This window comes from Kwoniella mangroviensis, chromosome 3 (assembly GCF_000507465.2).
Source record: "Kwoniella mangroviensis CBS 8507 chromosome 3, whole genome shotgun sequence".
NCBI classification, from domain to species: domain Eukaryota; kingdom Fungi; phylum Basidiomycota; class Tremellomycetes; order Tremellales; family Cryptococcaceae; genus Kwoniella; species Kwoniella mangrovensis.
Genome location: NC_088829.1, coordinates 594,719 through 611,503, shown reverse-complemented (window position 1 = coordinate 611,503; position 16,785 = coordinate 594,719). Strand labels below are relative to the sequence as shown.

Sequence of the window (16,785 nt, the reverse complement as noted above, 5' to 3'; positions counted from 1 at the left end):
ACTTTGCCTTTCACCTTGCCTCAGCCCACTCATACAGCTATTGTTGGATGGTATTCAGATAGATCACAACCTGCATCAAATTAGACCAAACTAAGATAATCACATTTTACTACCCTTGCATAATTATACTATATACCTTTTCTTTATCTCTAACGATCTTTTCGCACGATTAACTATGAATATAATGATACCTCTGCTTCATGCAGCTGTACGTGATGTGGAAGTGAATTGACATGATATGTATATTGCATAAAGACATGAAGAATCATAAAGTTTCAAAGTATAGACTACTAGAGATATGATCGTTTGATAGATGATATGAATGAATAATTCGTGATTAGAAATAAAATCCAAGATGAAGAAAGAAAGGGGATATTATATTAGGGTATATGTTTTTTTATTCTTCAAGAAAAAGGATGATCATTATTTGCTATTTCGTAAGAGGATTAAAAAATTAATTTTGATGATCATTAAAAGAACGTATCGTATGAAATATGATAAAAATGATAATCTGGTATAATATGTAATTATGTATATGTCAAATGATAGGTTGAATAGATTGTAGCATATCAAAATATCGTAAAGTATAAATATCGGTGTCGGTATCGGTATTAGAATCGTAATTGTCATTCTTTCATCTTAAAGTATAAAGTATTATCGCTACGACAATTCAATCCAAAACACATCAGTCTAAACATTCCCTCCCTTCGATCCGTCGATTTTTGTACTCACTCGTTGAGTTTTGAAACCCTCGGGTTCAACCCCTCTATCAGCTCCATAAGCCTCACTTACATCTCCCAACATCTGCACTTCTACCTCAACTCCTTTCCCATTTGATCTTTTCGTAGGAGAGGGTTTAATAGATTTGATTGCATTTTCCAAACTTCCATTTTCACCTTCACCTTCGGCATTAACCAAATCCGATAATTCCCTGCCCTTCTTGAGTGTCAACGTACCTCTTCCATCACCTATAAGTCTTTCTACCCTCTTTACTTTTCTGACCGTCGTCGTCCTTTCGGCTCGAAGTGGACTTCCACTGGATAATGTTAATGCACGTATTTTAGATCGGGTTCTTGATGCTGGTGAATCACTTGTTATAGGTGAGTATCCCATACCAACCGGTATATTTTCTTTATCTTCCATTTCAATTTCCTTATCTTTACGTCCCACTCTTACTGGTGTACTAGTAGATGTTGACGTCGATTCAAGCGCAATTCGATTCCTCTTTGCCGGAGATTCAGAGGGATCATCAACCCTTGCTATTGCCGCATTGCCCGAACCCGAGCTCGCTTTGATAGATGTGGGAGGAGCGATGATAGGTAAAGGGGAGAGTAGGTCACGAGATCGTTTGATAGGTTGAGAAGGAGCTAGAGGGGTAGGTGCGGATTTACGTGTTTTAGGAGATGAAGGACCAGATAGAGGTTTGGTTCGTTTGGAAGAAGTAGATGTGGAAGTGGATATGGAGTTTTCATCGTTGAATACATTTATAGATGATTTAGTACGGGATTGATTTTGAGTAGTAGTGGATTTGGATTTTAGTGGGATATCAGAAGTGGATTTCGTTTGTTTGATGGGGACATCTCCAACAGGATCGGTGTATACTAAATTTGATCTTGCGGAAGATTCAGATTTAGTCTTGGTCTTATCTTTGCCATTTGAACCGATTAGAGTAGTTGATCGATCTAAGGCTTTGGGCTGTAATGTCCCTAAAGCTTTCCTCGTCCCGTTACTTGCTACCGATGAAGAAGACGATTTCTTTGAGGGTGATTTCGGTTGGTTGTTGATTTTGGTTGATGGTGAAGACGAGGATGATGAAGTTGATGAAGATGGTCGTTCGGGTGTATCTGCATAGATGGCAAACAGAGTGCCCTTTTTCTTGGTGATTGGCATGATTGCGGATGGTAACGAGTGGTAAAGTCAGGAGGATGATGGAAGCACCAAGATATTGAGGTTGAGCGATGGAGACTGTTTCGTTGCGAGTTGATTTGATTTTCAAGATTCAAGAGATGCTCGATCTTACAGTGATAGAGAGAGGTCAACAAGACTTCAGCCTCTCCTTTCCTTTCCTTGCCAGACGTAGATTAGTGTTGTTGACTTTGACTGAGATGTAATATGTCATCTAAATGAAACACCAACACACCCAACATTGAGATTCACACTCACACTCACCCCCTCCCTCTGCAAAGTCACACCGGCGAACAGAATGCGCAAATGCACGTGGACAGCGCATGGTGCATAAAATAAACAACACGATCAACACATCCTCCCAGGCACGAGCAAATCAATGTTCCACCCGTGCAAAATCAGGCGCCACCGCTCATGTCGAATTGCCGTATAACGCCGGGCGTCAGCACAGGCTGAATGATGTGGCATTGTTCCTCTTCCTCTGTTGTCAGATCCAGCCCCATGGGGTGAAGAAGGAGGAGTGAGAGAGGAGCTGATAAAACAGGATGTTCGGACCGTATTTCCCGTTGATAGACAGACATCTGATATCAGTGGAAGGGAGGAATGTCATTTGGATGGAGACAATGGCATGAACAAAATTATGTCTACCTAAATCATATACTTCACTACTGACTAGAACGAAATATATCACTCACTCCCACTTGACAAATACCATCTACATCAATTCACTGAAAAGATGTCATCCCAACGAGTCATCCTCGTAACAGGCGCATCAGCCGGAATAGGTCGATCAACCTCTATCCACTTATCAAACATCTTCCCATCAGATTCCCACCCAGAACAACTGGTATTGATATTGGTAGGAAGAAGACAATCCGAGCTGGAAGCGACAGGTAAACAGTTAAGACCCGGTACGATAGTCGAGGTCGCTGCCGGAGATGCGACAAATGAGGAATTTGTAAACGCTTTGGAAAAGACTATTAAAGAGAAGTATGGAAGGTTGGATCTGATATTCAACGTGAGTTATATGACTTTCTCTCATGGGATGAGTTGCTTCCTGGGAACCTTAGCTGATCAGATTATAAATCATCTCTTAACTACTCACCTACCATGTTCTGTGAACACACGTTGTAATCGGATCTTTCGAAATTGATGCAATCATCCCTGTCAAACCGAAATAGAATGCCGGTGTCAACTACAAATCAGATGGAGAGTTCGAAGACCAAGATATGAGCCTGTTTAGACAAGTTTTGGACATCAATATCATATCGGCTGTATTGGTAAGTCCGATTTTTCGCTCTACATGTCATTTCCGTTCGCATATGCTTCATGTGAAGGACGAACATCAAACTAGTCATGTCAGACTATATATCATACAACCGTCGGAACAGGATTTATTGCTGGAACTAGACGTCGAGTTAATGCTGATTGATCATGATTCTCCTAGTTCACCAAGCTCGCATTCAATATCATGAAATCACAATCACCCCAAGGTGGACGAATCATCAATAACGGTAGTATCTCAGCTACGGCTCCTAGACCTAGTAAGTCGCCTACTCGTCTCGTCTCTCCTGGGTGGAAGACATTGTCGAATCACCCATAAGCCGCAACTTGCATGACCCCTCCTTCGATCATATCACTTTACTGACTGTTCTCCAAACTTTAGATAACACCTCATATACCATCTCCAAGCACGCTATAACAGGTCTCACCCGCTCAACTTCATTGGACGGACGTAAATACAACATCACCTGCTCTCAGATAGACATTGGAAATGCCTCTACCGATATGGCATCTTACGTCTCGGCAGGATCATTACAAGCAGATGGTTCAATAAAGAAGGAACCCACCATGAGTGTCGAAAATGTAGCTAAGACCGTTGGCTTTATCGCTGGTTTAGGAAAGGAGGTTGACATTCTCAGTTTGGAAATTATGTAAGTCTCATTCTCCTGGACTGAACAGAGTAAACAGATTAATTGGATGCTGATTGAATGTGGATTGGGCGATTAGTGCTTCGGGTATGCCATTTATTGGACGAGGTTAGGGAAATGTATATTACTTGAATATCTATCGTAGAAACTTGTCTTTTGGGTATCGATGCACCATCGTGCTTTGTATATGGAATGCATCGTCTGCAGTTCTTCTCATGTCTGTTGTCTGATCCAGTACACTGTATCACACCATAAGGACGAGTACAGGCCGAGTGCCACATTCACCTTGATGATAACTCCGCCTCCACCTCGTCACTCCACGTTCATCTCACTGCCATCGCATCGTCACTGGAACACTCCGCTTCTTTCTATGACCTGCTTTGTGCATCTATCTGCTCTCAACTTCCATTCACAAAGGTATCCGATACAACAAATGTTCAGATCCCTTTTAACAACTTCAACTAGAACCTTACGTATAAACCAATACAGAAACTTCTCTTCTACAGCTATCAAAATGGGTGTTACCGTTGAAGTAAGCCTATCTCAAGGAAATGTACGCCATGTAACCTTTGGCTAATTTAGGTATTGTTCTGTCCTCTCTCGTAGACTCTCTCTCAAGGTGATGGAAAGACCTTCCCTAAGCCTGGTGACCAAGTTACCATCCACTGTGAGTATTCCACATCATACCGCCATGGGCGCTCCCATATAGCGTCCAAAACTGATCTGCTTCGTGTCCGCAGACGTTGGTACCCTCCTTGATGGATCCAAATTCGATTCCTCAAGAGACAGAGGATCACCTTTTGTCTGCCGAATCGGTCAAGGGTGAGTCGACTAACTATATCTCATGCTTTTAGCTGCTTCCACTTTCTCCAATGAACTTGGCTGATTTGTTCCGCATTCACCGCAGCCAAGTCATCAAAGGTTGGGATGAAGGTGTTCCTCAACTCTCAGTCGGTCAAAAAGCCATTTTGACCTGTACTCCTGATTACGGTAAGTTTAGCAAGCACTTGATGCTCCTCAGTCAATGCTGATCCCCCTGTGTTATGTTTTACAGCCTACGGTGCTAGAGGTTTCCCTCCTGTCATTCCTGCCAACTCCACCCTCAAATTCGAGGGTAAGTCGAGACTTCATCACTATCCGTGTGATTGCTGCAAGGTATAATGCTGATGATGGTATGATTCTGTAGTCGAACTCCTCAAAGTCAACTAAATGTGTTGACGACAGTAGAACAAGGTAGAGTAGAAATAGGATAAAAAGGTGTATCGTGTGAAGGACTGAAGTAAAAATAAGAATGATAACAAAGCATGTATAGGTGGTGGAAGCATAAATTCTGAATTGTCGTATGGCTAACTACTCACTAACAATACAAAGGGAAACCAACGTGGGAATCAGCACAGCATACTGACGATTGTAGATTAAGTCGAAGGGGAACATGAACCTTTTGACGAAATGGTATCATGAAAGGGATATACTGAAATAATCTAAAGGCCGTGTCATGGAGATTGACTATTGCAGTACTAATTTACGACTGTACGAAACATCAGTTTTGACTATGTCCTCCTTTCTTTGTCGATGACTAACTATCTTTATGAATATGCTTCTTACTATAACAATGTGAACTTAAAACCTAGAGTGATTTGAACTTTCTTCTCCACTTGTTCACTATAACAGTATTTCTGCTCTGAATCAATTATCAGTAGTCAATACTCTTAGTAGACATAATAGGAATTACTATCGAGGTAGGTTGAGCTGGCCGCTGCCGCTAAACATCCGTTTCAAGATCTATCAAAAAATCAACGACGATTTTCTCACTCACTCGTGTCCTATATATAGACAATCACACCTGGTGATGGGAAGACGTTCGCTCAACTTGGTCACCAAGTCACAATGCATTGTGAGTCGATGGACGGCCGATCCTCAGATAAGTTCATGCAGTATCTCCGTTAGCCCCAGCCCATGTTTCATCTGATCCATTGACTATTTTGCCACATGCATACTTTTATAGATGTTGGAACTTTGGCCAATGGAAAGGTCTTCGACTCTTCAAGAGACAAAGGACCGCCTTTCACATGCGTAATCGGAGTAGGGTAAGTCAATCATAGTACCATCTTCACATCTTTCAAACTAGGGCAGAATCGAATCTTGGAATAAGACATTGGATCAACTTATCTCGATTGTCTGTCATTAGCCAAGTGATCAAAGGATGGGATGAAGGTATCCCTAGACTTTCGTTAGGTTCAAAAGCGATGCTGACTTGTCCACCTGAATACGGTAGGTAACCATTCCTGATCCTGATCGATCCAAACGAAACCTTTCGAGGTGTTGGTATCATAAGCTGACCATGGGATGGGATGATGACTTCTATAGCATATGGACTCAGAGGTATGGGTGGCATCATTCCTCCAAACGCTACATTGAAATTCGAAGGTAAGCCAAACGTCAAACCAGTCAAATATGTTTCAACAATTACTCCTATGAGAGATATATATAATCCCATCTTTGCATTGTTCTGGAAAGATTGATATGATGCTCATTCTCATATTGATCATACTCCGAGTTTCCATATTTCCATTCAGCTGATTCTGGACTGTATTTCGTGACATACATAGTTGAGATCCTTAATATTCAACCTCATTCTCACCACGACCAAAAATCAAAACCGCAACAAGCTCAACAAGCTCCACCTGCACATCCGGTGAAAGTACCATCCCAACCTGAACCAAAACACCAAGGTAAAGCATCGCAAGTGCTCAAAAAGATTGGCAAACAGCACAAAGATTGAATTCAACTCTCGATATACAAAGCGAGATATGGTACATCGAACTTTAAGATCCAGGTCAGATTCAGGAGGTTTTGTGATATGGTATTCATTGTAGATTAAGATAGTTTATGCATCGAAGAATAAGTAGAGTGCATCCCCCCAAAAAAGACCCCGAATTACACGATTTCTTTGACTAAATGTCATCAAATAGAATTTTGAGGCAAGGGAATTGAATTCGCTTGGTCAATCATATGATTTCTAATTCAACGATAACTCTCATCCATTCTATGTATTCGTTCTCAAAGAAAGTTTCAAGACGCATTCATCCCATCCCTTGATAATGATGTACAATGTCAAAGTATCTCGGTAACCTCCAATCAAAGGGATCCAGCCGAACAAGGGGTAATTGAGCTCATCTCAAAGGTATACTGTATGTATATGTATATGTATCTGGCTTCATTAGTGAATATGAATTCTACGTGTATATGTTCTGTGTGTACTAACGTTTCATGTGAGAATCCCCTGATGTTGATCAACGTTCCAAAGTAAACATTACATCACGTTGCACAGCTTGCTTTATCGAGTGTCCTTTCTTTGTCAAATCCATCAACGTGTCACCTCCGAATACCTATGTTGGGTTACTATAGATATATAGGTAAGCTCGTACAGGTACAGAATCAAGACTTTGATCATTGACTTGATCGCAAACAATCATTTTATACATTACACCAGACAGTAGAGATAAAATGGGAGTCACTATTGAAGTGAGTACAGGTACTCAAAATCTTATTTGCTAAACAGGGGCCAGCGTGTATTGATGATGTACAATTAGCCTATCTCACCAGGGGACGGGAAGACTTTCCCCAAAGAACGACAAATGGTTGCTATCCACTGTAAGTTTCTGTTTTTTTTCCCATTCAAACAAGTCCAGCCAATCGTGAGGACTTGAGCCATAGCTTGGTACAGCATGATTGTGCTCTCGTCAATGGGTGTTTTCATATGTAAGCAAAGCTGATGGTGATATTGATACTCACTACTGGCCAGATGTCGGTACCCTCGCTGATGGGACCAAATTCGACTCTTCAAGAGATAGAGGTCAACCTTTCGTTTGCATGATCGGTGTCGGGTGAGTTGAGTTCCTTTTCTTTGATCTCTTGATCGAAGAGGGCGGTGTCGACATTGACACTGAAAATATGCCTTTTTATATGACTTCTCGTTCGTTATAGCCAAGTAATTAAAGGATGGGAAGAAGGCGTATTGAAACTTTCTTTAGGTCAAAAAGCCAATTTGATCTGTACACCCGATTATGGTATGTCTGCCATTCAATCGCTATCTATCGTTCAGCAGATTGATTGCAGATTGACGTTTGTAATGTGTCTCCTAGCATACGGCCAAGCTGGTCATCCACCTGTCATCCCCAGAAACGCTACTCTCAAATTTGAAGGTGAGTCGTATTGAGTATATGTGGGAGACAGCTGACCACTCATTGCCGACGGGTCAGTCGAACTACTCCAAATTCAAGATGCCTAATTTCCTTTTCAAAGGACATGGAAGGTCATATATACTCAACCATTACAGTATGAATGCATGAACATATATACAATTTCCAGCCAGTCTATCAGGCAATTCGCTTATCTTGCAATTCCTTGATATTCTTCTCTAACGTATCCAAGGTCCATCCCTCTTTGACACCTACAGTAATCCTTTCCAATTGGGTCTCAGGGCAATGCTATTTGTCAAAGCATATCATCAGCTCCACCCCTCTCAAAACTTATGACTTCGCTATTTAGACTCACGCTATTAGCAGGAGGAGGGTCCCTATCAAGATTAGTAGGGAACGAATATCCATCGGTGATAGCTTGCAGCAATGCCTTCGCGACGGGGTTTTCTGAACCCCCTTCCAGCTGATTGATATGATCTTTCACATGAGACCAGGTGGAACGTAGTATAGTGGGATAATCAACCGTTTCCATAGGCTTGGACCAACAAGCCGAGATCTGAAGAAGGTTACCTATTCGGTGTAAGTTGGTTGTACGATTCTCACCTGCAGCATGGAACAATGCAGGATTGAAGAAAATCGCATCTCCAATTTCCAATTCACTTTGAATCATGTGTTGATGGAAGAAATCGACGAACTCAAGATGTCGATAAGCTAGATAACCATGTTCGAATTGTTGAGAGTAAGGGAGTAGCTGTGTTGGTCCCGAGTCTAGAGGCATCGAGGAATGCGCGACTGCTCCTTGCAAGGTTAGCATTGCTGAAGCGATTTGAGTGGGGATGGGGAATTTGGAGGCGGTCTCTTCTGATTGAAACCCTAGGTCTATTATACAAACAAGAATTTAGCATCCAGCCTTGACAGGCGATTTAGTTCAGCTGGATGAACGAGACATACGATAATCTCGATGGGGCTTTTGGGGTTGACCTCCTGGTTTGACGATATTTGTTTGAGCGGTTACTTGATATCCCGGACCTAGCCAGGCTTCAGATACTAGTGCTCTGTATAAATCATCAGCTTGTTGACAATGAAACTGCTGAACGGAAACGGAAACGGAAGCTTGCTCACAATACCTCGTTGGAATAATAAGCAACAAAACTTCTTGGATCTTCAATAGCGTGTTTTTGAAATGAATTCCAAATCCTATCGTTCGTTCCAGCAGCAGCGAAATGATCTCCCTTTGCATGTTCTTTCTCCCTTTCAATTATGTTCTTGAACACCTCATTCGTTCGCTCTATCACTTCCAAATCCCTCTCAAAGCCTTTCACAACGAATACACCCGGTCCTGAACCTAGACATCTGTGAAGTTCATCCATCACATCTTGCCTTGATTGATGGGATTGCCTCGATTTTTCCCGCAGCACATCTCCAGAGTACATCACTACGTTCTTGGAGATCCCGATGGATAGGGGATGATCTGATGGATCGGTTGTCTTACTGCCTGCGTACAATAACCATAAGCCAAAACTCAATCATCATAACCATGATGGATGATTACATACACGTTTGACTAAATAGCTGCAAATCTTCCTGTGTAAATGGTTGCTGAAGTCTCGCTCTGGGTTGAACTCTCATATTGAAGGTGTTCTAGTCATACGAGGAGACAGAAGATGTAAGGTCTAGAGTGATATAACAGAGCCGAAGCAATTTTCGATTGGGAACAATCCGAGGTGCAGATCTGTTAAATGCTTAAACGCTTACTTAAATTGCTTAAATGCTTCTATGCCGGACCGGATTTAAAAGTGGTCTCAGCAGGATTTCTCCTCCAGTCGGACGGTTGAGAGTTCCGAAGATGGAAGCTCATTGAAACAACCGTTACTGCATATATAGACCGCGAAGCAAATCACGCTTCTCTCTCATCGCGTCTTCAGGGGAACCCCGGCAGCTGCAGCCGATATCGAAACATCGGTTGGCTCACTCGATCCGGACTGGATCGAAGAATAGTCTCAACGAAGTTTTGAGTAATTGACTTTTTGACACGTGAATGTTCTTCATACGCGATATGATATAGTCGTGAGAAAAAGTATAAACAAATCAATGTACCAATCTAGAATGCCAAAAATCAGAATGACAATATAATACTGTAAATGCGAATTATAGCAAAATGAGGATTTCTACCCGCGTCTTTCACTCCTCTCTAATATCTATCTCTATGTCCCATAGCAGACTTACTTCTACTCCTCTCCGTGTCCCTCTTCTTAACAGTCGAGAAGATACTTTCCCTATCCCCCTCCAAGGCCGTATGGATATTACCTATCGGTTTTCTTGAAGATGCGTTCGAAGGTCTTCGAGCTGTTGATGAGCGCATCGACCACGCTCTGATGGAAGGTGTCTGAGATCGAGCGGGTGTCTTGGGTACGTTCGGATGATCGTGATGGTGATGATGATCCCCTACAAGATGTTTGCCATCGCAGCAGGCTGAGACGGTCGTCAGTACACTTTATTCGACTCAACGAGGGACACGAGAAAAGCTCAACTCACCTCGGACATTCTCCAAACCTTCAAAACTCTCATCCATCTCATCCCCATCATCTCTACTGACCAAATCGAAATCGTCAGGATCAGCTATCGGAGCACCCTTGTATGTCCCCTTATATCGATGTCCACCAAGGATCGTAGATGGTACCTCATGTCTTCTCATATACTCATGAGCGGCCGTACCAGCCCTTTTACTCATAGATGTCCCAGGTCGGACATTCGACATGGCACTGGTAGATCTCACAGCTCGAGGAGTGATGTTGTTGAGGGATTGTCTTTCCGATCCAAACGATCTGAGAGACATGGGTGATTTGGGTGGATTGTGCGAGGTAGTGAGACGACCCTGTTCATCTGGGAATGAAGATAGACCTGTACGTGAGGTGTTGTGCTTGATACTTGATTCAGCTAGGTGGGATGTACTAGATGAGGCATTCTGTTGTTGTAAGAGGAATTGAAGGGCCTGTGGGTTTACAACAAGATTCATCAGCTGTAGCCCTTCAAACAGACGGCAGCTGGAAGCGTTTTGTGCGACACTCACAGACATCCATAGATCATGTCTCTCCTTGTTCTCAGCAGTAAACTGAATCTCTCTTCCAGGAGTTGCAACCACAATACTCTTATTGAACAAGCCAGGAGGTTGGACATTCGGATCTTCAATCGCTCTAACGCTCGATATGAATACTGTTCACCCAAACATCGCATCAGCTACACTATGTTCGGTTGCAAACGAGTAGCTGGAATTTGGACTTACCAGACTTAGCAGACGATTCAGATACTCTGCTAGAACCAGGATCTTCCGAACTCCAATACAGGGTTTTGGTGTAAGGATGTACCCAGAAGAATCTCCTGTGTCTGTTCGAAGATTGACCTCTACCGACGGTTCTTCTTGTATACTTGAACAAGTATTCACCAATCATAGTCTGGGTGATAGCGTGAATGGTCGTAGGATCGGTCGAGCCGTGAGAGGGCTGTTGAGCGGTCTGTTGTGGAACAGTGCCAGCATAACTATCGAAAGAAGACATGGAAGGGTTCCTATCATGCATATTGGGGATTTGATCAATTCCTGACATACTTGAAGAAGCCGATGCATAACCACTTGAAGAAACCACTTTGGTCGCCCGTCGCTTGACGCTTTCCCTTGATTTGAGCCATGTGTCATTTTCCCCTCTTACAGGTGTGGATTGAACCGAACGAGGTACTTTGAAATTTGCTCTGGATGTCTGTCGTTGAGCAGATGAGGGAGGTGGCATATCACCTGCTGCAATTCTCATGGCGGCCGCAGAGGAAGAAGGTGCGGTTCGTGAGCCCTGTCGATTCACACTCATCTGCATGGTAGGTGTGGAAGCTCGTTGCATGAAATCGTCTGGTGGAGGAGACATAGGTCGAGGAGGTGGTCCGGTAGACATCTTCTTGACCGCCGTGTTGGGGGGAGGTGGTATGTCAGGTGGCGGAGGAAGAGAGATGGTAGGAGGTCTAGTCCTATCAGGAGCTGTCGATCCAGTAGGAGAAGAAGGTGGAAGGCCATCGATGTTAGCACGTGAGGCGGGATCTCGAGATTGGGGAAGACCAGAATCAGTGTTGCCGGCAGCGAGATGATCGTTGGAAACTCGTCTACTACCTCTCTTACCCAAAGACCCAGGAGCAGGAGGAGCTTTGAGGAAGTCGTAATTGGTACCAGGGGTAACACGGAAGAGCGAAATGTCAGGGGGTGGCGCAAGAGGAGAAGAAGGTGTCGAAGGAAGAGGTTCAGTCTGCATACTTGAGTCAGATTGATCGGCCTTGAGTTGAGCAGCAGGTACCTCAACGATCTTCTCGATGGTCACAATCTTTTCGACGGGAACCTCGATGGTCTTGGTAACGGTGACAACCTTCTCCACTGGTACTTCAACGATCTTCTCGACCTCGACAATCCTCTCAACCGGTACCTCGACGATTCGCTCAACCTCTACTATCTTCTCCACTGGTACTTCCACTCGGGTTTCCACCTCAACTACCTTTCCGACGATCTTTTCGACTTCGATTGGGACTTCTACAGTCCTTTCCACAATCTTCTCAACAACCTTTTCAACTTCCACAGGAACCTCAACAATCTTCTCTACCACCTTCTCCACGATCTTTTCCACCTCAACAGGTACTTCTACCCGTTTCTCAACGATCTTCTCCACTTCCACGGGTACCTCGATCCTCTTCTCTACCTCGACTGGTACTTCGACCATCTTTTCCACTATCTTCTCGATTTCCACAGGTACTTCTACCCTCTTTTCGACTTCCACCTCCTTGATCACTTCCACGATCCTCTCTACTATCTTTTCTACTTCAACCTCCCTGATAACTTCCACTTCCTTAGGCACCTCCACTATCTTTTCTACAATCTTTTCAACCTCCACGATCTTAGGAACTTCCACTATCTTCTCGACAGGTTTCTCAACCTCCACAACCCTCTCAACGATCTTCTCCACATCAACATTTACGGGCTTCTCAATAATCTTTTCTACTTCCACAATCTTTTCTACAATTTTCTCAACCTCAACGATCTTGGGAACCTCCACCGTCTTCTCTACTATCTTCTCAACTTGTACTTCCTTGATAACTTCGACCGGTTTCTCGACCTCAACGATCTTCTCCTCGATCTTGGTCACCTCCACAATCTTCTCGACTTCCACAATCCTATCAACGGGTTTCTCGACCTCCACGATCTTTTCTACGGTCACTTCCACGATCTTCTCCACAGGGACTACCACGATCTTCTCAATCTCCTTCTCGACAATCTTCTCAACCTCCACTATCTTAGGTACCTCAACGATCTTTTCTACCTCTACCACTTTCTCAACCTCCACTATCTTCTCGACAGGCACTTCTACAATCTTTTCAACAGGGATTTCAACCCGTTTTTCCACTTCGACGATCTTTTCGACCGGAACCTCAACGATTTTCTCGACTTGAACTTCCACGATCTTTTCCACAGGCACTTCAACCCGTTTCTCTACCTCCACTATCTTTTCTACCTCGACAATCTTTTCAACGGGTACTTCAACGAATTTCTCACCTTCGATTATCTTTTCCACTTCGATGATCTTGTCGACGGGTATCTCGACTCGTTTTTCAATTTCGACGATCTTCTCCACTGGAACTTCAACAATCTTCTCAACGATCTTTTCAACTTCGACCGGCACTTCGATTGTCTTTTGAACCTCCACAATGCGTTCAACAGGTACCTCTATGATCTTCTCAACTTCCACTATCTTCTCTACAGGGACCTCCACAATTCGATCAACCGGTACTTCAACGATCTTTTCAACTTCCACAATCCTTTCGACGGGGACTTCGATGACTCGTTCCTTATTGGCTGAAGCATTTTTATGAGCTTGTTTGGCGGCAGTCCATCCACCACTACCAGTACCAACGCCAGATAACTTGAGTCCACGCATCGTATGATCTCTTTCCCTAGAGTCTTCGCGATCAGAATCGGAATCAGCAGAAGACTCGTTGGGCCATTCTTGTCCAGTCTGATAAGCTTCTGTATCAGTCGGTAATTCCGAATGAGTTTGAGAAGGCGTCAAAGTTCCAACTGTTTCTCTGGCGTCTTCATAATCTGCCTCGGTATCTGTTCCGGTCATAGTAGAGATGGAGTCTGCCACCGAATGAGATCGTGTAAACACATTCGCTAATCGACTTGGCATAGGTAAGGGAACCGTGCTCTTTGTAGGTGTAGCATCGCCTTGTTGTTGAGCTGGAGTGGAAGAGGAAGGAGCATCTTCATTTTGTAATGTTGCATCGAATGAATTTCGTTTAGGGGTCTGCAAAGCCCATTCAGCGATTGATGCGCTGGATGCTGCAGTGGTCGTGATCTGAGGGGCTCGTAGAGTATCTTGATGTAGACCATGATTAGATGATGGTACTATGATTGTCTCAGGTTCCCAATCATCCGTCATGATAGCCACATCAACATAATCAGCAGAAGTTGACACGATTTGAGTTCCTATCTCATCTGCCAAAGCACCTCCGGCAGGAGCCATAAAGCTTGTCTGTTGGCCGATGCTGTCTGTTGATCTATTGGAGAGACTGGGCGAGTTGAAGGTATCCACGGAGTTGTTGTTCTGACCAAGTACTCGACCGAGAGCTTCACCACCTGGCGTACCCGGAGTGGAAGGTGCCGGACTACCTGATACACCTCGAGTTCGAAGAAGGTCGGGAGTACCTGAGCTTGTGGAGTTGAAGCTCTTGTCTCCCGGGGTACTGATAATAGAACGGTTGAAACCAAGTTTTCGACCAATACTAGCTGCGATACCTCTTCCTCTGCCTCTTCTACCTCGCATTGATCCTCTTCCTCGTCCACTAGCTCCAATGGTTCCCTCATCATCTTCCCAATCTGCACCTGGTGTTCGACTTCCAAATTCATCAATACTCTTGTTGGAGGACAGATCGCTGGTCGATCTGTTTCTTGCATTCTCACCCCTGAGGATCTCGATTTCTCGTTGGGCTTTAGCGAGGTTGTCTCGCAATTGGTCAATCTCATTGACATACATTTCGCCAAGAGGAGATCGAGGGAAGGGTTTAGAAGGGGTAGGATTTGGCGAATCGAAATCGGATTCGTAGAGTTGTGATGGTGAAAGAGCTTGATCATGTTCGTCGAAGCCTGGTCCACGTTTGGTAGGACTTGTGTTACCCTTACCTCCAGCAGCAAAGACATCTTCATCATCATCTTCTACACCATTTGGGCCGAGCATACCAGGACTAGCGCTCATAGACTTCGATAGTCTACCTCGACCAGCACTGACTCTTCTCAACCTCTCGCCATTCAGTTCGGTGAGAAGGTCACTCTTGTCCCTTTGTAATCCGGCGGTTGTCTTTCTAGCTTGAGCCATATCGGTTTCATGTTTGACTTTGAGCTCTTCGACCAACTGAGCGTTCTTTTCAGCATCAGTCTTGTATGCTTCAACAGCTTCTCTAGTAGAGACGAGTGTCTTCGCGAGTCGAGTCTGCTCAGCATTGGATTTGGTGAACTGATCTTGCACGTCGGCGAGGGATGATCGTAATTCCTGCAGGTTTACTTCGAGATTCCAGTTCTCCTCCTTATACCGTTCTATGCATGGAACGGTCAGTATGTATACTCATCAGGGTCGACTTAACGGTAACTCACCAACGCTGCCTTCAGCTGCTCTGATAGCACTGAGAATACTTTGCTTCTCTCCTTCCCAATTTTCTTTCTCTTCGGAGAACTTCTCTAGCGCACGATCCCTTTCACTCAACAGAGCTTGGAGTCTTCTTACTTCGACTAACAGATTCTGACCGATCTCCGTCGCAAATTCCATATCTAAGGTACGATGCTGAGCGTTCCTCTGACGGCGCGTGAGAGTACTGGGAGCATTAGGTTGGGAACCTTTGGAAGGGGATGGTATAGCAAGCGAAAAGTCTTCAAGAGGATCCGAGGACTGCACAAAGTTAGCTGAGGTATTTGAACACCACGAATTTTGTAACTCACTTTTCCACCCAAGCCTCTCATCATATCTTCATTCTGATTTTCCCACATCCTCATAGCTTGATCTAACTCCCTCAACCTCTCTTTCGTATCTTCCCTGATCTCCTCTTCATCGCTCTCATCGGCATCTTCGAAATCTCTTATTCTCTCTTCTAGATCCTGTTGCTGTTTCAAAATCTCTTGACCCATTGTACCCAGCGTCTGCAATTGGGTTGACTTCTGCTCGAGCAGAGACTGCAAGTGCTGTCTTAATGCTTGACCGGTCATTTCTTGTCGTTTCTTCTGTGGGGAGGGTGTTCGAGCCATTGATGCGATTGATCGTGAGGATGGAGGAGCAGGAATGGGGTTGGCAAGATTGGGACGAGATCGCTGGCGAGGCAGGTTGCCACCCAGGGGCGGGGCTGCGAATGGGTCGTCCATGATGGGTTGGCCCGGAGGCTGAGCGTTCTGAAGAACAGATCGTCAGCAGGAAGCATAAATGTTAGAGTGAATTACGTACAGGCCAAAGGTCGATACCGGTAGTATTGTTGGCCGTCACTGGTCAAAATCGATAGCTAGCCTTTGAGAAGGATACAATGTCAATAAGCGATGTCGAGTAGGATTGAAGCAACGTAATAAGGAGTGGGGTCAATGAACTAGCATGTGTGGATGAACAGCTCGGACCCTCTCCTTCTGCCAACCTTCCCCATTTCCATTGACCGACGGGGGGAAGCGATTTGACACATGGACGACGCTT

General features: G+C 44.2%; 7 protein-coding genes across 7 annotated transcripts; 4 read left to right on the top strand and 3 right to left on the bottom strand.

Annotated features, from left to right (window-relative positions):
• Nucleotides 1-690: 690 nt before the first annotated feature.
• On the bottom strand, nucleotides 691-1,890 carry I203_108054 (uncharacterized protein; the record flags this gene model as incomplete). Its single annotated transcript, XM_019148234.1, has 1 exon — nucleotides 691-1,890. One exon carries the CDS (start codon nucleotides 1,888-1,890, stop codon nucleotides 691-693), a length of 1,200 nt encoding a protein of 399 aa, XP_019002467.1.
• A 751-nt stretch (nucleotides 1,891-2,641) lies between these two features.
• On the top strand, nucleotides 2,642-3,949 carry I203_108053 (uncharacterized protein; the record flags this gene model as incomplete). The annotated part of the gene is made up of 5 exons (XM_019148233.2): nucleotides 2,642-2,923; nucleotides 3,087-3,185; nucleotides 3,353-3,449; nucleotides 3,572-3,839; nucleotides 3,916-3,949. 5 exons carry the CDS (start codon nucleotides 2,642-2,644, stop codon nucleotides 3,947-3,949), a joined length of 780 nt encoding a protein of 259 aa, XP_019002466.2.
• Nucleotides 3,950-4,269: 320 nt separating this feature from the next.
• Nucleotides 4,270-5,045, top strand: I203_108052 (FK506-binding protein 1; the record flags this gene model as incomplete). The annotated part of the gene is made up of 6 exons (XM_019148232.2): nucleotides 4,270-4,368; nucleotides 4,443-4,503; nucleotides 4,577-4,658; nucleotides 4,744-4,826; nucleotides 4,891-4,950; nucleotides 5,023-5,045. 6 exons carry the CDS (start codon nucleotides 4,270-4,272, stop codon nucleotides 5,043-5,045), a joined length of 408 nt encoding a protein of 135 aa, XP_019002465.2.
• Nucleotides 5,046-5,723: 678 nt separating this feature from the next.
• Nucleotides 5,724-6,618, top strand: I203_108051 (uncharacterized protein; the record flags this gene model as incomplete). The annotated part of the gene is made up of 5 exons (XM_019148231.1): nucleotides 5,724-5,730; nucleotides 5,842-5,923; nucleotides 6,025-6,107; nucleotides 6,204-6,263; nucleotides 6,446-6,618. The coding sequence occupies 5 exons, from the start codon at nucleotides 5,724-5,726 to the stop codon at nucleotides 6,616-6,618; spliced, it is 405 nt and encodes a 134-aa protein (XP_019002464.1).
• Nucleotides 6,619-7,343: 725 nt separating this feature from the next.
• On the top strand, nucleotides 7,344-8,127 carry I203_108050 (FK506-binding protein 1; the record flags this gene model as incomplete). Its single annotated transcript, XM_019148230.1, has 6 exons — nucleotides 7,344-7,361; nucleotides 7,430-7,490; nucleotides 7,642-7,723; nucleotides 7,824-7,906; nucleotides 7,982-8,041; nucleotides 8,099-8,127. The coding sequence occupies 6 exons, from the start codon at nucleotides 7,344-7,346 to the stop codon at nucleotides 8,125-8,127; spliced, it is 333 nt and encodes a 110-aa protein (XP_019002463.1).
• Nucleotides 8,128-8,215: 88 nt separating this feature from the next.
• On the bottom strand, nucleotides 8,216-9,667 carry I203_108049 (uncharacterized protein; the record flags this gene model as incomplete). The annotated part of the gene is made up of 5 exons (XM_019148229.1): nucleotides 8,216-8,326; nucleotides 8,394-8,917; nucleotides 8,990-9,093; nucleotides 9,161-9,533; nucleotides 9,595-9,667. 5 exons carry the CDS (start codon nucleotides 9,665-9,667, stop codon nucleotides 8,216-8,218), a joined length of 1,185 nt encoding a protein of 394 aa, XP_019002462.1.
• Nucleotides 9,668-10,229: 562 nt separating this feature from the next.
• On the bottom strand, nucleotides 10,230-16,469 carry I203_108048 (uncharacterized protein; the record flags this gene model as incomplete). The annotated part of the gene is made up of 6 exons (XM_019148228.1): nucleotides 10,230-10,510; nucleotides 10,574-11,030; nucleotides 11,109-11,251; nucleotides 11,322-15,653; nucleotides 15,711-16,002; nucleotides 16,053-16,469. The coding sequence occupies 6 exons, from the start codon at nucleotides 16,467-16,469 to the stop codon at nucleotides 10,230-10,232; spliced, it is 5,922 nt and encodes a 1,973-aa protein (XP_019002461.1).
• Between the last annotated feature and the right edge of the window lie 316 nt (nucleotides 16,470-16,785).